At 35.4% G+C, this 27837-nt stretch overlaps 1 protein-coding gene and 1 non-coding gene across 6 annotated transcripts in view; both read right to left on the bottom strand.

Annotated features, from left to right (window-relative positions):
- Nucleotides 1–27837, bottom strand: part of TBC1D19 (TBC1 domain family member 19) — a 130243-nt gene that overhangs the window by 32131 nt on the left and 70275 nt on the right. For all 5 annotated transcript variants that reach the window (XM_020286307.2, XM_076001156.1, XM_020286305.2 and 2 more), the window contains 3 exons: nucleotides 24815–24889; nucleotides 20586–20648; nucleotides 1029–1113 (listed from right to left, as the gene is read on the bottom strand). In XM_020286307.2, coding sequence (XP_020141896.1) covers nucleotides 1029–1113; nucleotides 20586–20648; nucleotides 24815–24889 — 223 coding nt within the window. The remainder of the gene's footprint in view (nucleotides 1–1028; nucleotides 1114–20585; nucleotides 20649–24814; nucleotides 24890–27837) is intronic.
- Nucleotides 12717–12795, bottom strand: LOC142870352 (small nucleolar RNA SNORD74). Its single transcript, XR_012918763.1, has one exon. It is a non-coding gene; the product is annotated as a small nucleolar RNA SNORD74 (small nucleolar RNA).

The following is a 27837-nucleotide window of genomic DNA, read 5'->3' as shown; positions in this document are numbered from 1 at the left end:
GAATATATGGAGGCTAGAATGAATATGGGGTATTGTGGAATAATCATGGAAACAAAGTTAGCTAGGTTAAGACAGTAGCAACTGATTGAGGGCCTTAAAATCCTGGCTGAGTTTAGAGGTGAGCCCATTAGATATTAAGTTCTACAATCAGTTTTTCAGCAGATGATGTTAAAGAAACAAACAACAGGTTTACATAAGTTCAATTTAGAAGCAATGCAAGTAAGAGAGCCCTAATTTGGGGGGAGTCTGACTCCAGCACAAGGTAATGTGACTTGTCCTAGGGTGGGGTTGAAGCTATCAGGCAGGTAGGTCAGACTTAGGAAATACAGGATAAACAGTTTCTTTTTTCATGGAAACTGCAGAATGACCATATACAATGGGGTCTGAGCTTTCAGTGCTGGGTATTCACCACTTAGTAAAAAAGACAAGGTGGGAAGAGCTTTCACCTCAAGTTACTTTTCAGGTAATGGCAGGATATTGAAATAGTGATATCTTATAGGCAGCTAGTGATAAAGAGAAGAAAGCACTAAAAACCAGAGCTAATAGCATATACGTTATATCAGAATTTTAAGTGTGGCGGAACATTTTGAGAGAAAGAATATAAAAGGTAAAAAATAAGTAGAAAAAGCAAATCCATGTGATAAACTCATAGTTAGAAAAGAAAAGTCAACAGATATAACAAAACAGCAATAGAGAGAGCAAAGAAGGAAGACAATGAAGGGTAACATGAAATGCTGCTTCTGGGAACCACTTTTCCTGTGACCTGTGATAAGCTGCTTGGGCACTGATTTAAATGAGAGTGAAAGGACAGTTATAGTCTGAGAGGAAATCTAGTAATTTACCAAAAAAAAGAAAGAAAGAAAGAAAGAAAGAAAGAAAGAAAGAAAGAAAGAAAGAAAGAAAGAAAGAAAGAAAGAAAGAAAGAAAGAAAGAAGACGAACGAACACTAATATATGTCATAAATCAGCATTCTTGGCAGGTTTATGTAAATCTTAAAGAATACTTCCTTAAAATTACTAAAATTTTACCTCTTATATACGATTTCGGTGGTGAAGCACTGTTATATGCAAAGTGACTCAATACAGATGTATCCCGGGAAAAACAGAGTAATACCTGGGTACAACATTGGAAAAAACAAGCAATTAAGCACTATTATAAAACCAGATAATTCATTACTATTTCCTACTCGGAAAGTGTTGATGTGTAATTGTTCCAAATTCAGTACAGTGCTTTGTGAGGGGAAGAGTGCCCTCTGTCAGTATACCTGTGGTGTTGTAGTGGGATGCTAAGTGTCAACTGCCCAAGTTCTTCCAAAGAGTTCTTACTTTTTGCCATGTAAACTTTGATCAACAGCAGAAAATGCAAGTTGCTAACCATCAGCTGATTCTTTTCTTGTGTTTTCTAGCTGGGAGAAAGAAACACCTGGGAGAAATTTAGCAGATGAGAGATGTATAGGGCACACCCTAGGTAACTACAGTGGCATAGGGCAATTTGAAAAGTAAATACACTAGGAAATAAACTAGATTCATTGCTGGGATGTTGGGCATGTCAACTCATAGACCTACACTTATTCAACCTGCTGTGCCTGTTACTTACTTTTATCTCTATGTGCTCTATTCTGGATGATTTCTTCAGATTTTTTTTTAAATCAGTTTACTAATTCCCTTCTGCTTTTACTATGCACCAGGTACTGTTCTAAGGATAGTAAGTAGCAAGTATGATAAATAATTATATAGTATACTAGGTGGTAAGTGCTATGGGAACAAGGTAAAAGGGAACAGGGAAAGGGTGGTTGTCATTTTAAAGAGGGCAGTCAAAGAAGGCTTCATTGAGAAGCTAACATCTGATCAAAGTCTTGAAAGGAGTTGAGAAACTTAGCATATGGATATCTGGTGAAGAGCATTCCAGACAGAAGAGCCAACAACTGCAAAGGTGCTAAGACAGGAGCATGCCTGCTGTTTTGGAGAAGCAGCATGGATGTCAGTGTGGCTGCAGCAGATGAGTTGAAAGAGATATGTCACAAAGAAAGAGAGGACGGATCAGGCAAGGCATTGCAGGCCCTTCAGGGAATGTTGGGTTTTATTGGGAGGATTTTTAGCAGAGGAATGAAATGATCTAATATATTTTATAAGGATTGCTCTGACCACTGTGAAGAGAATTGGCCATAAGGGTCAAGGACAGAAGCAGGGAGACTTGTTAGGAGACTACTGATAGTGGCTTGTACTAAGATGGCAGCAGTGTGTGGTAAGTGTGTGAAGAACCACCCAGAGACCCTTCCCTTACAATGAAGCACTTTTTAGAGCAGCTGGTAGTGCTATAGCAGACAGTCCTCAGCAGCCAGTCCTTTCATGGATTACCTCTACTGAAGACAGCTATTTTGCTCAAATATCAAGATCACACCAATTTGTTTCTTTTTGGTCCTGGAATGGCCTACATCCAATGAAAATGATGTAAGGGAAAAAGGCCTCAACCTCTTGTCCCCCACTCAGGATGAGTCTGAGAGTTGATCCCATCTTCAGAACTCTCTGCAGCATTGGCTGAGGCTTCCATTTAAACTGTATTGCAGCTAGACTTTTCCTTTTGCCCAACCCTGCCTCACTTACTGCGTTTCCATAGTTGTTGATTCTAAGAGCACTCCTTAATAAAACCTTCAGCATGCTAATCTCCATCTGAGTTGGCTTCCTTGGGAATCCGTCTTACAACATAGTGAAAGTGGGGGAAAGTGGTCAGATTCCAAATACACTGTGAAGGCAGGGCCAACAGGATTTACCAATAGCTCGGATGTAGTGGTGAGAGAAAGACATGAGTCAAGGATGATAACAAGTTGAAAATGGAAGGATGCTTGATTTAAGCAAGTGGAAAGTTAGGAGTTGCTATCAACTGAAACAGGGAAAGCAGCAAGCAGAACAGTTTTGGGAGTGAAATCAGGAGTTCAGTTTTCAATGGGCTAAGTTTGGGATGTCTGCAGGACATCAAATGGAGATGCTGAATCAGCAGTTGGAGATTTTAGTCTGGAGCACAGGAGTAAAGTTTGAACTGACGATATAAATTTGGGAATTATCAACATATAGATGGTAACAAAAGCCACAAAATAGGTAAGCTGGGTGAAATCAAGTGAGTGTAACTAGAGCAGGGAAGACCAAGAACTGAGACCTGAGTAATTCTAAAATACCAGAGAGAAGAGAAGGAACCAGTCTAGAAGAGTAAATCCATCTCTGCTATCCACCATGATGCTATGAAGGGACTTTAGAGCCCCTTCCTTGGGATGGGTCCCTGTGAGTATTGGAAGTAGCTGGGAGATCTAGAGTGTTCTAGGCAAAGAAGGCAAGTCAGGTTGTAATCAGAATGCATTTCTGGTAAACTGTTTAATAAGATCTCAGAAGAAAATGACTTGAATTTCTATAATTCTAATGATTTGTTATTAGTTTTTCCTTATTCTAAACAAAAATATATATTCTTACCTGATTTTTTATTTGTAATATTACATTCTCTTTCTTAAACAAGGCCCTCCAAATTGTATAAGCTTTATATTCCCAAAATGCTGGGTTTATCTCCAGTAACCAGAAAAATAAGAGGAAATCTGAAAAGAGTTGGTGTCTTGAAAGCCAAGTGAAGGAAGAACAGAACTGGGTCAAATGCCGTTGAGAGATCAATTAAGAAGAGTATGGAGAACTGGTCATTGAATTCAGTTACTGGTGACCTTGACAAGAGCTGTTTCAGCTCAAATGGTAGGGCACCATATATGACGTTTGGTATCTGCTTTTTTTTTTTAACCTAACAATGCATTAAAGAGATCTTTTCACATTGACATATAGAAAGCTGCTTTGTTCTTCATTCTGTATCTTTGATGCAGTCCTTAAATTTATCTAATGGGTTAGTCCCCTATAAAATAACATTTATCAATAAATTATTTTCAATTTTATGCTATTTCTGATATTACCAAAATAATTAGCCTTTTATTGTGCCATTTCACACATGAGTGCCTCTGTAGGACAAATAAATAGGAATAGAATTGCCCAGTCAAAGGGTACATGCATTGAAAAATGTGATAGCTATTTGCTATATATGTACATTATTTGTTATCTTTATGCAGCATTTCTACATATTTATAGTGGAAGGGGGCTGTGTTAGTGAGCTCAGTCCCTTACATTGCCTGAATCTTTATTTTCAACTATATATTCTAAATAATTTTTGTTCATATTTAAAAGAAGGCTGGGCATTGTGGCTGATGCCTGTAATCCTAGCACTTTTGGAGGTCAAAGCCCAAGGACTGCTTGAGCCTAGGAGTTTGAGTTTGCAGTAAGCTATGATGACTCCACTGCACTCTAGCCCTGGCAACAGAGCAAGACCTTGTCTCAAAGCAAAATAAAACAAAATAAAACAAAGTAATAAGAATTTTAATATTTTATTTGGTAAAGAGGCATTTAACTGAATCATCTTATTAGTTCTAGCTTTTCAGTACTATTCCTTGAATTTATATATATATGTATATGTACACACACACACACATAGATACTTGATAATAATATGTGTCCCTTATGATATCTGTAACTCTATTTTTCTTATTTTATTCATTGGCTAGAAATTCAAAAATGATCTATGTTCTTTCCTTGCTTTAGAGGAAACATCTCTAATATTTCAATAATAAGCAACATTAATTTACATTAAGATGGTGAATATTAGTTTCATGTAAATACTATGTGTTGAGAAAATATGCTTACTTTCTAATGTAGAAAGAGTTAGTATAAAAAGAGTTAGGGATGAAAAATTACCTTTGGGTACAATGTATATTATTTTGGTGATGAGTATAGGAAAAGCTCAGACTTAGATACTATCTAACATATATATGTAACGGAATTCAACTTGTATCCCCTAAATATATTGAAATGAAAAAAATAAGGTTGTACAAAAATGTGACTATATTTAACATTACTAAACTGTATATTAAATGGTTAAGATGATAAATTTTATGTTATCACAATTAAAAATTTTTAAATAGATGTTATCAAATACAGTTTCAAATATATTTTTGGTATCTATTTAGATAATAATATGATTTTTATTTCTTGACCTATTAATGTGATATTTTCTAATAATTAAGCAAAATCATTAGGCTCTAAAAAATTCTAAACCCATAATATGTTATTGATCCAGTAAATAATATTAATATTTTCTCTTGCCAAACTTTCATGCACCACTGTGGGAGGCAGAATAATGCTCCCCTAAAGATATCCACATCCTAATCTCTGGAATCTCTGTGCTATGGTTTGTCTCTACCAAAATTCCTATTCAAATTGGATTTCCAATGTGGTAGTGTTGGAAGGTGGGGCCTAGTGGGAGATGTTTGGGTCTTGGGATGGATCCCTCATAAATAGATTAATGTACTTTTGTGGGACTTGCTTCATTATCATGAGAGCAGGTTGCTCCTTCTGTATTTGGTCTCTTTGCACATGCCCCCTTCCTCTTCCATTTTCTGCCATGAGTTGAAGTAGCATAAGATTTTCACGAGATGGGCTGCCCGATCTTAGACTTTCCAGCCATCAGAATCATGAATCAAATAAACCTCTATTCTTTATAAATTACCCAGTGTCAGGTATTCTGTTATAGCAACACAAAACAGACTAAGACATTAAGATTAAGACATTAAGTGGATATGTTACCTTACACCAGCATTCCCCAACCTTTTTGGCACCAGGGACTGGTTTCATGAAAGACAACTTTCCTACAGATAGGGAGGGGTGCAGGGTAGAGGGGGCTGAGGGGCAGAGTTCTGTGGCTCAGTCCCTAACAGGCCAAGGACCAGTGCCAGTCTGCAGCCCAGGGATTGGGGATCACAGTCTTATACAACAAAAGAGATTTTGCAGATGTGATTAAATTGAAGGTCTTTAAATGAGAAGATTATTCAGGATTATCTAGGTAGGCCCAATATAATCACAAGAATCCTTATACATGAAAGAAAGAGGTAGCAGGGTCAGTGTTAGAGAGAGATTTGAAGATGCTATCTGCTGGCTTTGATGATGGAGGAAGAGGCCACAAGCCAAAAAATGCAGGTACACTCTAGAATCTGGAAAGGGGAAAAAATTCTCCTGCAGAGTGTCCAAAACAATACAGCCCTGCCGACACCATGATTCTAGCCCAGTGAAACCCATTTCAAACTTCTGAACTTCAGAACTATAAGAGAATTTGTTCATTTTAAGCCACTAAATTTACAACTTATTACAACAGCAAAAGTAATACAACCAATAAAATAGTATAATAGATGAATTCAATTAATGCAATTAAGTAAAATAATTTAAAAAGAAAATATACTTACAAATATCTTTCTACTATTGCCTAGAGGGAAATGATTCCTAAAGAAATGCTCATATTAGCTTTCCCTTAGTTTAGCAGAGTGGGGGAAGCATAGTAATTTTAGAAGAAGCTCTGTGCTTAAATATATCCCCCTGGAGTCCCTGGTGTCCTGGAGAAGACAAGATATCTGAGACTGCTCTAAGGAGAATATTGGTGACTGTAAAGTGAGAATGCCAGAGGTGGTATGTTAGACAGTACACACTGGTGTGCAACCCTGGGACATAAGCAAAGAGCTGCCAACTCCTGTCCTAACCTGAGTTGTTTTAACTTCTGAGATTCTAATTTTATATCTGTAAGAAAATAATAGTTCAATTGCAAATTTGCTAGAAAATATGTTTATCTGAAGACAACACTTTCAACAAAATTAAGTAGAAATTTTAACTTTCATTACTTACTAATTAAGTAAAAATTAAACTTTATGGAGATGAGGTTATATATGATAGTAATTTACTTTATTTAGAGGAGTTATAAGAAACTGGATATGTATAAGTCTAAACTGTTAATAGCAGAATTCTACCTAAAATGTCTACATGTAGCTAAAGAAGATTTACTTGACCCTAAAAATTTCTTTTATTTCTGGAAAATATATTTATGGTAAATGTTTCTGAAAATAAGTTATTTATATAACAAAACACAAGAAATGAAAGATATCAAATGGACAATCATTTTTTTAGTCTTTAAGCAGAATGAACAATCACTTTAATATACAACTATTATATAATGTTTTCATTTGTTGTGTTCTTGCATTTTTATTCAAACCAATTCAGTGAATTACAAATGATAAATTTTCAGAAATGTCTTTTTAAGACACTCTGCCTTAATTTAAATTTTCATAAATTAAAGAACAATATGGCTTACCAGGTTTTGAAAATGGACAACCCTAACTTGGGGTCCTGATGGCTATATGAGTTTTGGCTCTGAGCCTCTGCTGCTTCATCTGTAAAAGGGGAATAAAGCTACCTTACAGGAGTGTTGTAAAATAAGTTATAAAGTGGACTCTGGGAAGATGGTAGAATAGAAAGCACCGACAATCTGTCTCCACACCTAGACAATAATTGCACTGGCAAAATCAGTCTGATGTAATTATTTTAGAACTCTGGAGTCTACTGGAGTCTTGAAACTTTCAGGGGAAAGGCTGGATGGCAAATTGCAGTCAATTTTGATCAATTTCAGCTCCTACCATATAGGCATCTTCTACCCTAAGCCCCTTGGTAAGCAGTTCCAAGATCAATTTGCATGCAGGTTGAAGGATACAGGGTGGCAAAAAGGCACTCTGTCCTCTGAATACTTGATATCTGTACTCTGATTGCTGACTGCTGCTTCTGACTGGAAAAGTGCAGACTAATCAAGGGTGGCGATGGGAGGAAGGGGTCATTGTTGTTGAACCTCCCCCCATTGTTGTAAGCCTCTCCCCTTCTGGCTGAAATGACTTTCAGGGGATTTAAGCAATAATGCCCTCCCCACCCCTTCATTTTTCTCTTTTCTTCCTTTTGAGAACAAGATATTAAAGACTAGGTCATTCAAAAACAAACGTGTGGCTGGGCATGGTGGCTCACACCTGTAATCCTAACACTCTGGGAGGCCAAGGAGGAGGATTGCTAGAGGTCAGGAGTTTGAGACCAGCCTGAGCAAGAGCGAGACCCTGTCTCTATTAAAAATAGAAAGAAATTAGCAGGACAACTAAAAATATATATAGAAAAAATTAGCCGGGCATGATGGCACATGCCTGTAGTTCCAGCTACTTGGGAGACTGAGGCAGAAGGATTGCTTAAGCCCAGGAGATTGCAGTTGCTGTGAACTAGGCTGACGCCATGGCACTCTACCCAGGCAATAGAGTGAGACTCTGTCTCAAAAAAAAATAAAACAAAACAAAAAAAACTCAAGAAAACCAAAAAACAAAAAAACTGCCTGTATATATGGGGAAAAAGAAGAAAATTACTGCGTATGCCCATGGAAAGGTCCAGGATCACAGACTTTAAATTTATACTTCAGGCTGATTCTTGGTACAGCAAGAAACAAAAATAATAAACAAAAACAAAAATGAAAAATCCTAGGGAAGGAGGAGAATCTGATTTCCAGAGATTCCACATTATTAGATTCAAATGTCTAGTTTTCAACAACAAAAAATCACAAAGAATACAAAGAACCTGAAAAATATGACCCATTCAAAGGAAAAAAAATATCAACAGAAACTGTCTCTGAAAAAGACCTAAGAGCAAATCTACTCATTAAAGTAGTCAAAGACATTATAATAACTATCTTCAAGATGCTCAAAGAACTAAAAGAACATGTAGAGAAAGTCAAGAAATGATGTATGAACAAAATGGAAATATCAATAAAGAGATATCAAACCTAAAAAGAAACTTCCCAAGAATCTGGAGCTGGAAAGTACAATAACTGAAATAAAAATTCATCACAGGGATTTAAAGGCAGATTTGAGCAGGCAGAAAAAACAATCAGCCAACTAGAAGATTGAGCATTAAAAATAAATGAGTCTGTGAAACAGAAATTTAAAAATGGAAGACAAATAAACAGAGCCTTGGGAACCTGTGGCACACCATCAAGCCAACCAATGTATGCATGTAGATGCATACATCTACATATATCTACAAAATGAAAAGACAGAGAGAGAGAGAAAGGGGTATAGAGAATATTTGAAAAAATAATGGCTGAAGACTTCCCAAATTTGATTAAAAACATGAATGTAAACATGAAATAAGAAGTCCAACAAACTCCAAGTAAGATGAATTCAAAGAGGCCCACACTAAAATATATTATAACCAAACTATAGAAAATCAAAGAACTTTGAACGCAGCTAGAGAGCAGCAACTCATTACATACAAGGGATTCTCTATAAAATTATCAGATTTCTCATCAGAAACTTTGAAGGCCATACACAGTGGGCTGACATATTCAATGTGATTAAAAAAAAAAAAAAAAAACCAAACCAAAAAAAACCCCTTTCAACCAAGAATCCTATATTCAGCAAATTGTCCTTCAAAAGTGAGGAAGAAATTAAGACTTTCCCATATAAATGAAAGCTGAGAAAGTTTATTTCCACTAGATATCCTTTGAGAAATGCTCAAGAGAGTCCTGCAGTATGAAATAAAAAGACATAAGACAGCAACTCAAATCTGAGTGAAAAAATAAAGATATTAATAAAGGTAAACACACAGGCACTACTATAAAACTATAAAAAGTAATATTATTGTAACAATGCCTGGCACGATGGCTCACACCTGTAATCCTAGCACTCTGGGAAGCTGAGGCAAGAGGATCACATGAGGTCAAGAGTTCCAGACCAGCCTGAGCAAGAGCGAGACCCTGTCTCTACAAAAATTGAAAAAATTAGCTGAGCATGGTGGTGCGTGCCTGTGGTCCCAGCTACTCTGGAGGCTGAGGCAGGAGGATCACTTGAGCCTGGGAATTTGTGGTTGCTATGAGCTGGGCTGATGACATGGCACTCTAGCCCAGGCAACAGAGTGAGACTCTGTCTCAAAAAAAAAAAAAAAAAAGTAGCATTATTGTAACAATGGCTTATAACTCTACTTCTTGTTTTCTGTATCATTTAAGAAACTAATACATTTGAAAAATTATTAATTTAAAATTAGTATTATTGTAACTCCAAGTTTTTTCTATATAATTGAAGATATTAATGCATTTAAAATAATTAGTTTGAAATGAAAAAATAAAATACTCATGAAACAAAAGAATTAATAATTTATATTTTCTATACACAATGTTTAAAGATGTAATACTGTGATGTCATCAACTGAAAGGGGTGAGGACAGTACTGTAAAGGAGTACAGATTTTGTATGTTATTAAAATTAAACTGGTACAAATTTAAGTTAGAGTGTTACAACTTTAGGCTGTTAAATGTGATCCCCATGGTAACCACAAAGAAAATAGCAATAGAATATACACACAAGGAAATAAGAAGGGAATTTAAACATTTGCTATAAAACCCCCCAAATAAACCCAAAAGATAACAGTAATGCAGAATATGAGAGACAAGAAGCTATAGGTATATAGAAAACAAATAGGAAAATGAGATAAATAGCTTCTCATCAGTAGTTACTTTAAATGCAAATGGATTAAACTCTCCAATCAAATGACAGACATTGACAGAATGAATTAAAAAACATGGTCAGATTATATGCCATCTACAATTTTAGATCTACAGACACAAATAGGTTGAATGAAGGGATAGAATGGAAGGGATAGAAAGGGATAGAAAGAAAGGATAGAAAAAGATATTCAATGCAAATAATAAACAAAAGAGAGCAGAGTAACTCATATCAGACAAAATAGACTTTAAATCAAAAAAGTTAGAGGAGACAAAAAAGATTAAAGTTTCAGTATAGCAAGATATAAAAACAATAAAAACTTATGCACCTAATAAGAGACTACCAAAATGTATGAAGCAAAAACTGATAGAATTAAAGGGAGAAATAGATAGTTCCACAATAATAGGTGGAGACTTCAAGATATCACTTTTAATAATGGACAGAACAATCAGAAGGGAATAGAAGACTTAACAAAATGAACCAACTAGATCTAATAAACATATAAGGACACTCTACTATGTATTTACAAGATAAGCCATGCATTTGATGGAAGATTTGTCATACAACAGAAAGAGTAAATCTCTGTGTCTTCTTTTACTATATATGAATTCTTTCCTGTGAATATTTTATATAATTTGGACAATATGCTAACTTATATAGTCTGTGGTCATGCCATTTAGTACTGGAACCTGTAAATGATACTGTGAAACTACTCAATTTCTTTGAATAAGAGGTGTCTTCTGTTTGAACACATTTAGAAACTCTGACATAATTTAAAACTTTCACCACCACTAAGTATTTTTAAGAATTCCATGTAAAATAAAAAATAAAACTTTAGAATACTAAGATTGACTTATTTCTAAAAACATAATTTCTATAATATTCAGTGTTGTTGCCTATAAAATTTAGGTAACATTAACATGAGGCATTCGGGAGCAGTGCCGGTGTATGCTTGTAACCTAGGCCGAGATTTTCTTTAAAGAGGAATTACTGGATGTTCTCTCATCTGTATGTGGACACAGTGATGCTACGTGCCATCTAATTTTCTAGTCTAGTCACAAAGTCCAATAAATGCGCTATGACCAAAACCATAGTCAACAACATTAAATTCGTTACATTATCATCAATAATTTTCCCATACAGCAGCTGTGTTACTGCTGGGTAGCTCTGCCAAAAGAAACCCTGTAATTAATAATAAGAACAGGCTTTCTTTTGTCTTACTTCTATTACACACACACACATAATTTTCTTCCTGGAGAGAAAACAGAACTCAATTTCTGATCATAGTATATTATTTACAATGCATACAATTACATATATTTTCATTAGTTAAAATAAATTTCTACTAATTCAGGCTAATTATTACATAAATAATTATGATTCAGTAGGTCTGTGGTGAAGAAAATAAAAGAAAAAGGAAATAATAAAAAAAATAATTAAAAAGTAACACCATGGAAAGTGTTTTCTTAGTAACTGTGTATTTGAGGAAAATTTAATTTTACATAATTCCCAAAGAGAAAAGCTTAGTTACTGTAGTTATCCTTTTAGATATGTTATGGGGATAAAGATCCACATTAAAGCTTAGAAAGATGAATGGATAAAGAAAATGTAGTTTATACATACAAGGAAACATTATTCAGCTTTTAAAAAGAAGGAAATGATGCCATATGAGACAACATGGATGAACTTGGAGGACATCATGTTAAGTGAAATAAGCCAGTCACAGAAGGACAAATACTGCATGATTCCACTTACATAAGGTATCTAAAATAATGGAACATGTAGCAGCAGAGATTAGAATGGTGGTTGCCAAGGGCTGGAGGAAAAGGGGAAGGAGGGGTAGCTATTAAATGGGTATAACAAGTCAGTTATGCAAGATGATTAAGTTCTAGAGATCTGCTGTACAACACTGTGCCTACAGCTAACAATGTCACACTGTACACTTACAAATTTGTTAAGATGGTAGATCTCATTTTAAGTGTTCTTACTATAACATTTTTTTTAAAGGGCTTATTTACCCATTTCCAAAGTACTAAAAATAGCATAGGTCATGAGACCTATGAATGAAAAATTTATGTAAAATCTAAAAACAATGTAATTTGGACTAAGTTAACGATAAAAATGGAAAATAATAGTTAAAGCACAGTCTATGATATTAATTTAGTATCTACTGCTCTATGTAAACACTTTAAAACAATTTCAAAACATTTTATATGTTCACATTCTGCCTCCTTAGCTATAAGAATATAAACCCATCAAAGGTGGTATCATTTACATGTAGTATAAAGATCAGTAACTTTTTCCCACCAGAGCCGTTGGCATTCATCAACACTCTCAATGTCCCTACCAAAACAAGCTGCATCAGAGGCAGATCAATAACTATTGACTGATGCTCATACTGCTTTTTCTCAAAAAATGCATCTGCTGTTTGTAAATAATTCTGTTTGTCTAACTCTGTCACTTAAACTTGATATTCCCTTACAGGTTAATTATGGCACTATTAGGAGAAATTATTACTATTCTCATTTACAACCTCTGCCCTCTGACTCTGTTTACCAAATAAGGCAGAATTATTACCTGGCAAGCCCCTTTGACCACCAACAAAGAGATTTTGTAGTTGTAACTTAAAATTGGCAGTCCTCTTCTCTCCAGTCACCAAACTGGATGAATTTGTTAAATTTACATTCTATCCACACAGTAAAGTAGAAAAGTCACACAGGTTACTGTAAATCACACCATTATTGGCCTTTGGCTGATATTGTAATGTGTATGTTGATATATTTGGTGTCATAAGCTTTGTGTTAAGGATTAAAATGGCATAGGAAAGACCAAAAAATTTTAATAAGTTGGTTACATTTTTGCCAAGTGCTAGATATTCAGTTTATTTGGTTTTATTTATTATATATCTTTAATTATGGGACATTAACTAGAAGTCAGTTCATAAAAAATGATCCATCACATCTGGAATTAAACTCTAACTGAAGGAAAACTAGAGCCCCATAAAATGATGGTAACTCTCACTCAGCCAATAATTACCAATACTAAGTTTTGAGATAAACAAAGAAAGCTTCCTTTGTAATAATGAAAATAACCCATCAATAAAAAAAAAAATACATGATACTACGGAAAAATTTTTTGTTTCAAATTAATAAGGGGGTACAAATGTTTTTGATATATGAATACATTATATAAAGCTAAAGTCAGTGCTTTTAGGGTACCTGTCACCAGAATAGTGTTCATTGTACCTGATAGGTAAGTTTTGATTAATGAAAATTTTTATTCAGTCTCTACAGTGCACTAGGCACTGGAATTAACAATGAGAACCAACACAAAATAATCAGATAAGCTACAATAAGTACTATAATAAAAAGTATGGAAAGTACTACATACAAGACAAGGCAGCTCTTGCAAGCTGTCATAATTTACCATCAGCAGAAGAAGAATAAAAATTAACTTAAACAGGCATTTAAAAAAAAGATAAAAGTACTACATAGTACTTTAAAAGCATATATTAGATAGCCATGACCTTGTTGTATGTGTTTGGGTAGGGAGCAGGGGTTTGGCCAGGTGTCTCCGAGTAAATGATATTTAGCTGAGAGCTGAAGGAAAAACAGGAGTTTACTAGGTAAAGAGGGAGGCTAACAGTCTTCCATATAAAAGAAACTGCAGGTCTCTTGGCCCTGAGGTAGAACCTTAAGGAGTGAAAGATCAGGGTGGTTGGAATACAGAATGGAATATACTCTGCCAGAGTGTCAGGGCAGAGAAGTGTTCAAAAGCACTAATTCATGTTTTTAAAGTCTAGAGAGGTGAGCCAGGTCATGCAGGGTCATACAGGTTCTGTGACAGATTTTGGTCTTTTGGTTTTACACAGAAGTGACATGAATTGATTGGTATTTCTAAAAGACCACTGTGACTTTACTGTGTAGAATGGATTAAGGATGGGGTGGTTAACATTAGACAAGTAGATGAATAGGAAAGCCAATTTATTTTTTAGTTGTACTAAAGAAATGTAATGAAAGACCCATAGTTTAATGCCAATAAAACTATTCTGTTTTTAGGAAAAAAACAATAGAACTTTCCTGCATAACAAATTATAAAAATCTCAACAGATAAAAACCCTGGTAACTAGTAACTCTTGAAATAAAAGAATTTTAAAATCTGGGTTTAAAAAGAATAAACAAAATTTGTAATATTTTTATGGAAAAACCCAACTGCTTTGCCTTGTAATTAATGGCATAAACAGTTCCTTTTTTTTTTTCTGGTCGCTCTGATATGTACATATAGACAGTCTATTCTAAACCCTCCTTTTAATGATAAGATTATGAAGACCCATGGAGGTCTGGTGAATTGCCTAAGACCACAAAGATATTTGAGGACAGAACTACTGGAACATGAGTTAAATAAAAGAAAAAATTATCATTCAATATTTATTTCAGCACTTTTGAGATTTTTCTCATTGTCTTTGGTTTTCACAGTTTGACTATGATATGTGAATATCTGCATTTATCCTACTTGGCATTAATTGAATATCTTAGATATGTAAATAATATGGACACATGGACATACAGTGTGGAATGACAAGCAATTGAAACTTGGAAGGGTGAGGGAGTGGGAGGCAGGTGGATGATGAGAAATTGGATACAATGTACTTTATTCAGGTGATGGATACCCCAAAATCTCTGACTTCACCACTTATGCAATCTATCCATGCAAGAAAATTATACTTGTACCCCCTAAAATTATACACACAGAAGATGTGTAGATAATGTTTTTCATCAAATTTGGGAAGTTTTCAGCCACTATTTCATCAAATAACTTCTGTGCCTTTCTCTGTCTCTCCCCTCTCCTTCTGATACTCCTATTATAAATATGTTGGTGAGCATCATGGTGTCCTTAAATTCCCTGAAGCTCTGTTCATTTATCTTCATTCTTTTCTATCTGTTCTTTGGATGACATAATTTTTAGTTGACTCTCTTCCAAGTTCACTGATTCTTTTCTGCTTTTTCAAATATACTGTTGAGTCCCTCCAGTGAATTTTTGCATTTCAGTTACTGTAATTTTGAACTCCAGAATTTCTATTTGATACTTAAAAAAAAAATGATTTCTATCTCTTTATTGACCATCTCTATATGATGAGATACTGTCATCATTCCTTTCTTTACTTCTTTAAGCATGGTTTCCTTTAGTTCTTTGAATATATTTATAATGGCTGCTTTGAAGTTTTTGTCTAAGTCCAATATCCATGCCCTCTGGTAGCTGGAGCTTGTGGTTATTGCTGCTTGCTTATTTTTAGTGACTTGGTTGGAATATTTTATTGAAGTCTATTTCTCCCACGGTGTGAAGCTTCTATGTACCTTAGTGGGTATAGCCTTGGGCATACATATAATTACTCTTCAATGACATTGGTTTTAGCAGGGTTCTTTGATGGTTTCTTCCTCTGATCTCTCTGTTAAGCTTTCTATCTTTCTTGGTATCACAGCCAGATGTTAGGTTCCTCTAATTAGCCAGCTGATTATTTCACTGTTTTCAACAATGTCCTCAGGCATAAATGTACCACAGTCTGATCCAATCAAATTTGGACCCCTTTGCAGAGATCATTTTTAAAGCCAGTCTTTGAGCTTTATTTCTAACCTATCAGGACTCCTCCTAGCTATCTGCATCTCTGGCTTCTCTGGTAAACTATCTGCTTATGGTTTTAGAAAGTCCCATTGGGTTGGAATTTTCTCCCACTCTAGATAGTCATTTCTTTGATGAGAGCTTAAGAGCTCCTGTTACTATGGCTGGCATCCCCCTCTAGGCAAAATCTCTGAGGTATTGCTCTGCAGCTGTGGTGGGGACAGTGGCCCACTTCTGTCAGAGAGACACTTCTACTTTTGAGAAAGGCAATAGGTGGGGCAGTAGCCTCTGGTCTTCTAAGCTTGCCTTTCCCTGTGTGGAACCTCCCCCCCATGAATAAACTGGGGTGAGGGCACTTGAGTCCCCAGTGTTCTCAGCCTTCTGGGAGCAGTCAGACCTCTGGGGCCAGATCTTTGCCCTATGACAAGGGATCCCCCAACTTCATGGTGACATGCGTTTGGAATTTAGGACATGCAACATAGAGCTGAGGGGGATGAGAAATACTGGCCATCTGCCTCTCCTGTGGAGATACTATAGCCCTTGACTAGAGAAGCTGTAGAGATTAGGAGCCCCATCTTCTTGGACACACTCAGCTGAATTGAAGCTTCTGTCATTCTGATGTTGGGGTGAGGGGAGGTAAAAAGGTCATGATTCAAGTGTTACAAATTGTTTCTACTGAGATTTAGTATCTTTTCTTGAATAAATGTTTCTTCATTTGCTGACTTGTTCTATAACCTTAGGACAATTTCCAGAGACTTCAAATGCTTTTTTTAAAAATAGTTTTCACTAGTTATGATTTTTCTGCTGGGTATAGTTCTGTGGAGCTCCTCATACCACCATTCTAAAAATTATAATTTCCACTCTGTATTTCTAAAGTACAGAGGTTGTTAGTCAACTAGTGTTACCATATAAATAAATAACTTATATGTCTAAAAATGTACATACCATGATTAAAAACACTTTATTACTAAAAAAAGTGCTAACAATCATTTGAGCCTTCAGTGGTTGTCATCTCTTTGCTGGTAGAGGATCTTGCCCCAATATTGATGGCTGCTGACCAATAAGGGCGGTGGCTGCTGAAGGTTGGGGTGGATGTGGCAATTTCTTAAAGTAAGACAACAATGTAGTTTGCCACATTGACTCTTTCTTGCATGAAAAATTTCTGTTTGGCAGCACTTTACCCATAGTAGAACTTCTTTCAAAATTGGAGCCAATTCTCTTGAACCTTGCTACTGTTTTATCAACTAAGTTTACGTAATATTCTAGATGCTTTGTTGTCATTTCAACAATGTTCACAGCATCTTCACCAATAGCAGATTCCATCTCGAGAAGTCACTTTCTTTGCTCATCCATAAGAAGTAACTCCTCATCCACTGAGTTTTATCATGAGATTGCAGCAGTTCAGTCACATCTTTAGGTTCCACTTCTAATCTAGTTCTCTTGCTATTTCCACCACATCTGTACTTACTTCCCCCACTGAGGTCTTGAACCCCTCAAAGTCATCTGTGAAGATTAGTATCAACTTCTTCCAGACCACTATTAATATTGATATTTTGACCTCCACCCATGAATCACAAATGTTGTGATTTGGCAAAATGTATCAATGGCATCTAGAATGGTGAATCCTTTCCAGAAGATTTTTAATTTACTTAGCCCAGATCCACTAGAGGAATCACTACATACGGCAGCCATAGCCTTAGAAAATGTCTTTCTTAAAAAATAAGATTTGAAAGCCAAAATGACTCCTTGATCCATGGGCTACAGAATGGATATTGTATTAACAGCTGTGAAAACAACTTTAATATTCTTTGTACATCTCCATCAGGGCTCTGGATGACCAAAGGCATTGTCAATGAGCAGTAATATTTTGAAAGGAATCTTTTTTTCTGAACAGTAGGTCTCAACAGTGGACTTAAAATACTCATTAAACCACGCTGTAAACAGATGTGCTGTTGCTCCATTTATAACGCACAGGCAGAGTAGACTTGCCATAATTCTTAAGGGCCCTAGGATTTTCAAAAAGGTAAATGAGCACTGGCTTTAACTTAAAGTCACTAGATGCATTAGCACCTAACAAGAGGTAAGTGAAGGCTTAGGGGATACCTTGCATATTATTTAGTAATTCTCACAGAATGTATCCAGCAGCTCTTCTTTAGGAAATGAGGACATAATCACTAACTGCCTTCAACAGTGGCATTCTTCTTGTCCCAAATAAAACATTCTGGGACAAGAAGAAAAGTATGATTCAATATTCTATTATATGTTAAACTTTGAAGTCAGACATTGATTTCTCTTCTCTAGCTATGAAAGTCCTAGATGGCATATTCTGCCAAAATAGGGCTGTTTCATCTACATTGAAAATTTGTTGTTTAGTGGAGCCCACCTTCATCAATAATGTTACCTGGATCTGCTGGATAACCTGCTACAGCTTCTACATCAGCATTTGCTGCTTCACCTTACACTTTTACATTATGGAGATAGCCTCTTGCCTTAAACCTCATGAACCAGCCTCTACTAGCTTTAGGCATTTCTTCTGCAGCTTCCTCACCTCTCTCAGGCTTTGTAGAATTGAAGAGAGTTAGGGTCTTGCTCTGAATTAGGCTTTGGTTTAGGGGAATATTGTGGCTGGTTTGATTTTTCTATCCAGATTACTAAAATTTTTTCTGTATCACCAACAGGGCTGTTCCACTTTATTTTCATTCATGTGTTCATTGGAATGGCACTTTTAATTTCCTTCAAAAACTTTTCCTTTGCATTCACAACTTGGCTAATTTGGCGCAAGAGGACTAGCGTTTGGCCTATCTCAAATTTTGACATGCCTTCCTTACTAAGCTTAATTTTTGATTTAAAGTGAGAAACATGATTCTTGTTTTCACTTGAATATTCAGAGGCCATTGTAAGATTATTAATTAATCTAATTTCAACTTGTGTCTCAGGGAATAGGGAGGTCTGAGAAGAGGAAGAGAGATGAGACGGGGAACGGCTGGTCGGTGGAACAGTCAGAATACACACAACATTTATCAATTAAGTTTGCCATCTTATATGGGTACAGTTTGCGGCACTCTAAAAAAATTACAGTAGTAATATCAAAGATCACTAATCATAGATTATCATAATATACATAATAATAATACAAATTTTAAAATATCGCAAGAATTACCAAAATGTGACACAGAGACATGCTGTTGGAAAAATGGCACTGAGAAACTTGCTTGGCACAGGGCTGCTATAAACCTTACATTTGTTAAGAAAAAAAAGCAGTATCTGTGAAGTGCAATAAAGCAAAGTGTGCCTACATATTAAAAAATCTATTGAGTAGTAAGAATTAGGCATAGAAAAGAAAGAATTAGATATAAAGCTATATATTAGCTACATGAACAAATAAACTTTTAGAAGATTTTTGTATTCTCCAACTTTTAATTAGTAACTGACTTTATATTTAAAAATGTAATTTTAAATAATTGTTATTTTAAAATAAAGACATTTTAATCATACATTTGAAATCATAGAAGTCTCTTAAAATTATTTCTGAGGTTATTTAAAATTTTATTTTATAAAGTTTTATAACTCAGCTGTTGGAATGTATTGTTTTTTTTCTGAGACAGAATCTTACTCTGTCACCCTAGCTAGAGTACAGTAGAGTCATAGCTCATTACAACCTCAAACTCCTGGGCTCAAGTGATCTTCCTGCCTCAGCCTCCCAAGTATCAAGGGACTATATGTGTGTGCCACCACACCCTGCTAATTTTTTCTATTTTTAGTAGAGACAGGATCTCCCTCTTGCTCAGGCTGGTCTCGAACTCCTAGGCTCAAGTGATCCTCCTGCCTCGATCTCCCGGAGTGCTAGGATTACAGGCATGAACCACCGTGCTCAGCCTGGAATGTATGATTAATTAAACCTTCTTGAGAGATTCTTATTTAATTTTATCATCTCTCCTAAACATATACATACCACCAGCACCACTGCCTGCTCATCCAAACCTTGAACTGGTTTACATTTAATCAAATGTGGAATGCTGTGTGGAATCTAGATATTTCCTCCATGACATTTATATTGACATTCACTCAAAATCAAATTATTAGAATGTGTATATAACCTTAAAAAAAGAACATCACCTAGGAAATTCTATATAAATTACATATTTTCTATTTATGATAAATGCTTTTATTTTAGTAGATATGAAAAAACCTAGGTAAGGATCCAAGCATCTACAATAGCAGCATAGGAAATGATCAGAATAATTATGACACTCCAAATTGATTGCAAAACATTTATTTATTCAATACCTTTAATTAAAGAGTTTCATGCAAAATGCCTTCTCCAAACATATTAGGATGGCTTAACTAAGAATTTGACATCCCATTTAAGAAACTGTGCCAACAACAAAGATAGAGAACTTACTTGCCAATACCTCCTGGTTGTAGCATATATGATTAAAAGGAACAATCCAAAAACTCATTGGGAACTCTTATTCTCCCACCTAACCTTGTTTTAGGTTCTCTAATGTACCTAAAACAAGAACATTATATAGTTTAATTTTTAAACTTACCTGATATAAATAATCTTCAAATACAAAATAATAATCATCATTGCTTGCTGTCAACTTCACATCCTATAATTAAAAGTAGAGAGTACTGAAATGAACCCAAATGAATCTGTTTGTGGTACTAAAGCATAGATACAATATTTAGAAATAATATTGCAATGAATTTATTACTTTATGATTATAAACTTCTCAATTAGATTTTATCACTGCTATATATTTCCTTGAGTAATACATGTTACACATTATTTGACCTCAAATTCCACATACTTTTTTAGGCTTCATTAGTAATTCTTTACTATTTATTTCAATTTTATATCCTTTTAATCTAATATTTAAGTATCATAAAGCTGGAAAAGCAAAGTAGATGAAATCATAACATCTGAAAGCAACCACAGCAATCTGCCCTATCTCACTAATCAAGTCCACATTCCTGCCATTCCCTCAAAATACCAAATATCTTTCATGCCTTAGTGATTATTCACTTTCAAGTCACCACTTGCTACTGGGAGGCCAGTAACACTAATTTTCTGTATCATAAACTCAACTTTTAAGGGCCAGTTTATTGACTTCCCCTGAATAGTGTATTAGCTCCTTCCTTTAAATATGTCTCCATTCTCACTTTCTGAACTGAGACTACCTTAAAGATTTCTATTCTCACTACAAGACTTTAGGTTCTTTGTGCCCCAATGTCATAATTGCTTTTCATATACTTAGCACCAGCACAATGCCTAGCATCTAATTAGTATCCAATAAGTGTTTGAAGAATAAAAAATAAAAATGATGAAATTATTAACAGAAATTAATTATAGTTTCCTGTGATACACTATATCATTATACAGGTACCTGTCCCCAATAACAAACAAAAAAATGCAAACCAGAAAAATAAACCAAAATATTTGTGTTTCTCCCACAATGTCTCTGAACATTTTGTACAGTGACTTAGAACTTGCTGCTTATGTGCATCAGTGCAAAGAACATGAACATCCCAAGAGATTTAACTAAGATGTGAAATCCAGTTCTGCTGTATGACTTTGGTCAGTAAGTCTGAGACTAGGTCTTCATATTTGTAAATGAGGATACCACCACCTACTTCAGAAAGTATGGGTAAATGCTCGGATAGTATCAGATACAGAATAGGCATCCAGAAAACTATTTTAAAAATTAACTAAAAGCCCCTTTACTTATAGTAGTCTTCATCTATTTATAAGTAAATATAGATCTCGAACCTTATTTGTATCAAAAAACCTAGACCTAAAGGACACCATACTTTTGGACCCAATATATATTCAATTCAACAAATACTGATTGGATGGGATGAAGAACACAATCAAATAATGATTGGATGGGATGAGGGATATGATATTCTGAAGAAGTCTACAATCTCACTAGCAAGAAAACATGCTTAGTGAAAACAGGAAAAATTACAAGGAGATATGACAGAAATCCATAATAATATGGCTCAAACACTCTACAAAATTCAAACAGGCTACTGGGCAAAGTGGCAATCAGGGGAGGATGAGATGAGTTATAGATGACTTTAGGGGTGGTGAATAGTATGCTGAATCCGAATAATGACACAAATTAATGAGACAGAAAGAGGCCGATCGTCTAAGTGAGAAGACAACATGGGCAAAGGCAGAGATCATGCATTCTCAGCAGGGGAGACACTGCCTCTGTGGGAGTGAAAACTGGTTCTTGGGGGCCAAAAAATTTTACATATTACAATGGTATGTGGACCTCTAGAGCTCGTCTCTACCCAACAAAACTTTATTCTCTGTTATTTAATTTTTCTTTTTTTAGAGAGAAACTAAATAATTTTTCTCTTCATGGGTATGATAAAGAAGAAAGATTGAGAAACACGTGTATAAATTGTCAGATCACAGGTAAACGGTAGAAAAATGCAGAGGGTGTGGCTACAGGGCAAGTTTAGGGGGAAAAAAAACAAAACCAACTCAGTTTAGATAGAACCTTAATTTATTAAGTTAGCTTGGGGGGTGCAGTTGGTGATATCCTGTATTTAGTACTGCCTTGTTCCATTCATTCCTTTAACCTTTAACTAAAGTCATTCTACCTTGTTTTCAGTTAGATTTAAAACAAGTCTTTGCCATAGGGAGCTATAATAAAACTTTACATATTTTTAACCAAAATGTTTGTACTCTCATATTTTCCTGAAATAAAAAAAAAAAATTCTAACTCCTTTAAGTGCTGACTGTAATAATATTTGGAGTTATACCAAGAAGATCAGCAGAGTCCAACACAAGCCAAAAACAACTGGACAGATATCTTCCTAAAAACATTCATGTGCACAAGATTGACTTAATACTCAATTCCTCGGGCACAAACTGTGTACTTTTTTTCTCAAAACAGATTTTCTTCTGACTCAAACAGAAATTCATGTTGGCAACAGAGAACTCTCATAGTAGCACTCACTGCTTTGTTGAGCTTTTTCATTTGTAAGTTTCCTCTCATTTGTATAGAAAGAGGTCAAAGGTCTTACAGGCCAAAAGATCTCTTATGCTTTTGCTAAAATAAACCACTGAACATGATAATTTGACCTCAAAGTTAACAGGAGTTATCTGTGATCCAAATCTCATGTAAAACTTCTGTGAGATTCAAGATTTTTCATCAAAGGACTGTATCCTCTAGATTCTCATTTCTGTTTACTGTTCAGTGCGTAGTGGTTAAGAGTATGGTTCTGAAATCAGATTGCCTGGGACCAAATCTTGACTTTGTTACTTAATGTGTGAATTTAAACAAATGTCTTTAATTTTTCATGTCAGTTCCCTTACCTGTAAAATACTAAAATAACAGTACTTTCTGTTTTGCTATAAAACGTGTGGCAATGTGGCTTGTAAGTAGGGGAATGATGTCAGTATAACATGGAAACTGTCTTGGTTCAGGTGCAATTTTTCTTAAGCAAGGGGAGCCACAGCAGTGGGATAGAATTATAACCTTCAGCAGGAGGGTAAAAAGCCTTCAGCTCAGCTGCACATAAGCACGAGCCCAAAGCTGCATTTTAAGAACATTTAAAATGGATGTTGGCCCTGGGGCTCCCTCTCCAAAAGGCACACTCCCAGCCTGGCACACTTTTCAGTTGCTGCACTTCTTGTGCTCACCTTCACAGCAGCCCCACTGGCCCAGAGCACCACTTCTATTTGCATTATTTTAGCATTTCTGTTTTATTATTTTTGTATATTTTTCATGGGTCCTGCCAGAGCAGCCTGCCTAAGCTGTTTAATTCTTCTCCCGAGCTACCAATTATTGTTTTTATTAGTATGCAGGTTACAAAGTTGCAAAAGCCTTGAGTGGGCTTACCGCCAAACCTTTTTTCCCATAAGCTCTGTTATTGTTAATGCATGATTTTGCAGAATGTGAGGTTTTTTTCCCCAGGAAAAAAATGCATTTATCATTCATAGTCTAAATGCTGGTATCTGCTACACTTAGGTAGTTTTCAGGATTAAATAACATCAATGTAAAGGGTTTGGAAAACTTTGGCACATAGCAAGCAGTCATCAAATGTTAGTTATTATTATTACCCTTGGCCATGTTCTACTCAGACAAGTTTTCAGGTCCTCTATGTATTATATTGTTTTCCTCATTTCTGAGACCTGTAATATAGAGACCTCCTCTATCTTTTAAATTTTAAATTTAAAATCTATGTCTTTTAAACAGTCTAATATTAATTTAGAATTAGACATATATTATGCTCAAAGCATCTACAATAGACTCTGAACTTGATTATCAAATACTTGGAGGCAAAACCTCAATGTATCCATATCATAAAACTTGAGATGTACTTTACCATATGTCTAGAAACTGAAAGAAATTAAAAGTTAAAAATAACCTCAATATAATAAGCAGGTAGACTCTAAAGAATCATGAGATAAATAAGGTAAAAATATTACAGTCTGATTTTCTTTTCACTTGCATTTTTGTTTGATTTGTATGGAAAACATGAGTTTATAAAGACAAGAAATGCTTATTCTCTTAATCAAAAAATGGGAGGACTAGGAAAGAATCACGAGGACAGCTTCAAAGGGAAAAAAGATAACACTGAATGCAAACTACAAATTTTGAAGGCTGACCTTAACTTTATATGCATGAATTTAATGATCACTTAAAATTATTTTTCAAGGTTAACAGATATCACTGCACATAGTGCAAGCCCTGCATACTGAATATCAATTTTTAATATTAAAGAAATGGTGAAGACTATGCTTACTTTCACTTACTTTATAAATTAGACTGTCCACCAAAAGGTCATGTTGTATCACATTGGTCTTAAGCTGCTCATAATACAAGATATCCTAAATTTAAAAGTAAAACAAAAAAAGGTTAATCACATTTATAAAGTCAGCCTCAAACTTTAATAAATAATAATCATTAATAGTATTATAAACACTAAGAGAGCAGGAACTCAGTTTTATTCACAACTATATCCTCCATGTCTGGCCAATAGTAGATGCCCAATAAATATACCTATTCCCATCACTTGGAATAACATCTGGCACCTGGTAGATATTTAGTCAAAATTTGCTAAATTATAATTTAACTTTAGTAGCAAAAACAGTATTTATTAAGTACTTATAGGTGCAAGGCACTGTTTTACCCACTTTACATGAGTTAACTCAGTTAATCCCATACCAACAAAATGAAATATGTCAGTGACTATTATTCCCATTTACATATGAGAAACTGAGGTCCAGAGAGAAAAGTTACTTGCTACCCCAAGGCCACAAAGCTAATAAGTTTTGATCCCAGCAAACCTGGCTCTATAACCTATTAAAAAAAAAAACCAGAAGTATTACACTATACTGCCTTTCTAACACCTAAATTATTATTAATACAAAATAAAAAGTTTAACATAACAAATAACCTCTGGTAGTAAAATCAATCATTGCATATAAAAGAAGTCAGCTTTTAATATTAGAATATGGTCCCATAATACTATAAAATCTGATTAACTGCACTATGATGAGATTAGGCTAATGTTTAATATAATAGACAGTAAGAAATGGAAGAGAAGGAAAATGGAAAGGAAAGAACAAGTGAGGAAAGAAAGAAGGTAGAAGAGGAAGGGAGAGAAAGAGAGAAGGGGACTTGAGACTGTAATCAGGTTAAGCACTAGGTTCATAGTTGGACAGGAAATGAAGGATGAAGATAGGGATCAACTGGGCAGTAGCTGCACTGAAACAAGATGGAAATATTAATATTATCTCATTGCTTTAGCTGACCCTTGTATTCCTCTGAATCCTTCCTTTCATCTGTCAGGCACCTTAGCCCTGGCCTCCGCTCCAAAGGCTACCTGGCTCATGGCACACACCAATCTATATACAACTCTTGCTGAAGACATTCCCTCCAACAAGTTGTAGGACAGGTCATCTGGGACAAGGAGGAATATTTATTGTATGAACTAAAATAAAATCTTAAGCCCCCCAGATGACTGAATGGACTTCCCCTTGGTCACGGAGACTCCAGAAAAACCTTAAAGCTGAGATGTCAGCCATTAGGAAAAGGGAGGTCAAATATGCCTTGTCATGCCCTGTGGTCCCTTTTGGAGTTACTCTTTGTTGCAATAATGTACTAAATCATTGACAGGCCTCAGGCCATGCAAAACAAAGCTTAAAACATACCTGCAGGCCATCAATTTACTTAACAAATCACTTGAGTTTTGCTAAATGTCTGGTAGCTTGTCTCTGATTAATAGACATCCTTATACTAAGTTGAAATATTTCAAGTCTTTAGACAAAGCTTCATTTCTCTAACCGAGTACAAATCAAAGAATCTTTAAACCCACCTACAGCCTGTAAGCTCCCCTACCCACATCCTGCCTTTTTGGGCTGAACCAATGTATTCCTTCCATGTGTGATCTTGCGGTAATTTCTGGCTCCATGAATGTATTATATAAAACAAAACTGTAACTCAGTTACTGCAGCCACAGTTTTTCAGAACCTCTTGAAAAAATGTGTTTTGGGTATATATACTCGGCTCAGAATAAACCTCTTTAAATTATTTTAAGGAGTTTGAGTTTTCTTCAGTTAACAATTGTATGTGGCATTCTTGGCAAGATGATATCTGACGCTATGTTTCCTAACATGATTTCTTAATCTTGAAATGTGTTTAATACATAATTCTCTGGTTTGAGTCAAAGTGCTCTTTGCCCTAAAGATGATCTGGGCATTTACTAGCTATTTTCAGTCATTTTAATTTTAATAAAAAAGCTTTAATTAGTTCTCATTGATGTTTCAATTTTTTTTTTTTTTTTGAGACAGAGTCTCACTTTGTTGCCCAGGCTACAGTAAGTGCCGTGGCATCAGCCTAGCTCACAGCAACCTCAAACTCCTGGGCTCAAGCAATCCTACTGTCTCAGCCTCCCAAGTGGCTGGAACTACAGGCATGCGCCATCATGCCCAGCTAATTTTTTCTATATATATTAGTTGGTCAATTAATTTTCTTTCTATTTATAGTAGAGACGGGGTCTCGCTCTTGCTCAGGCTGGTTTCGAACTCCTGACCTCGAGCAATCTGCCCGCCGCGCCTCCCAGAGTGCTAGGATTACAGGCGTGAGCCACCACACCTGGCCGATGTTTCAATTTTTAAACTAAAGCAAAATTATTTTACTGTTTTATTTATCTTCCATTGTATCTATTGAATCTCTCTGGCTAGAATGCATAAGCTAAGGAGTTTAGAAGTTTGCCTCTTTTAAAACATAAAATAAATTTAAAATTATAAACTAACACATGACCATTAAAATAAGTGAAACAATCTAAAGCAAAATAAAGGCAAGTATGTTTTCCCTTCCATTCTACCCTCCTGAAGTTTGAAGTAACTAACATTATTTGTATTTTGTATTGTATTTGTGATGTAATTTGTAATTTGTATTCTTCTACACCTTTCTCTTTGCTTACGTAATCACAGTTGGGAGTTGGGGTTGTTTTATTGTTTTATTTTTAGAGATGGTCTGGGGTGCAGTGGCCCAATCATAGCTCACTATAACCTCAAACTCCCAGGCTCAAGTAATCCTCCAGCCTCAGCCTCCTGAGTAGCTGGAACTAAAGGTATGTGCCACCATGCCCAGCAAATTTAAAAATTTTTTTTTAGAGATGAGGTCTCACTATGTCACCCAGGCTGGTCTTGAACTCCCATCCTCAAGCAATCCTCCCACCTCAGCCCCCCAAAGTGTTGGGATTGTAAGCATGAGCCCACACATCTGGCCTCAGTTGTTTTTTAACATGAAATGGAATCATACAATACCC

The sequence above is a fragment of the Microcebus murinus genome, chromosome 3 (assembly GCF_040939455.1).
Source record: "Microcebus murinus isolate Inina chromosome 3, M.murinus_Inina_mat1.0, whole genome shotgun sequence".
In the NCBI taxonomy this organism is placed as follows: Eukaryota; Metazoa; Chordata; class Mammalia; order Primates; family Cheirogaleidae; genus Microcebus; species Microcebus murinus.
The sequence above is the reverse complement of the archived record's forward strand: the minus strand, read 5'-3'. Positions and strand labels throughout refer to the sequence as shown.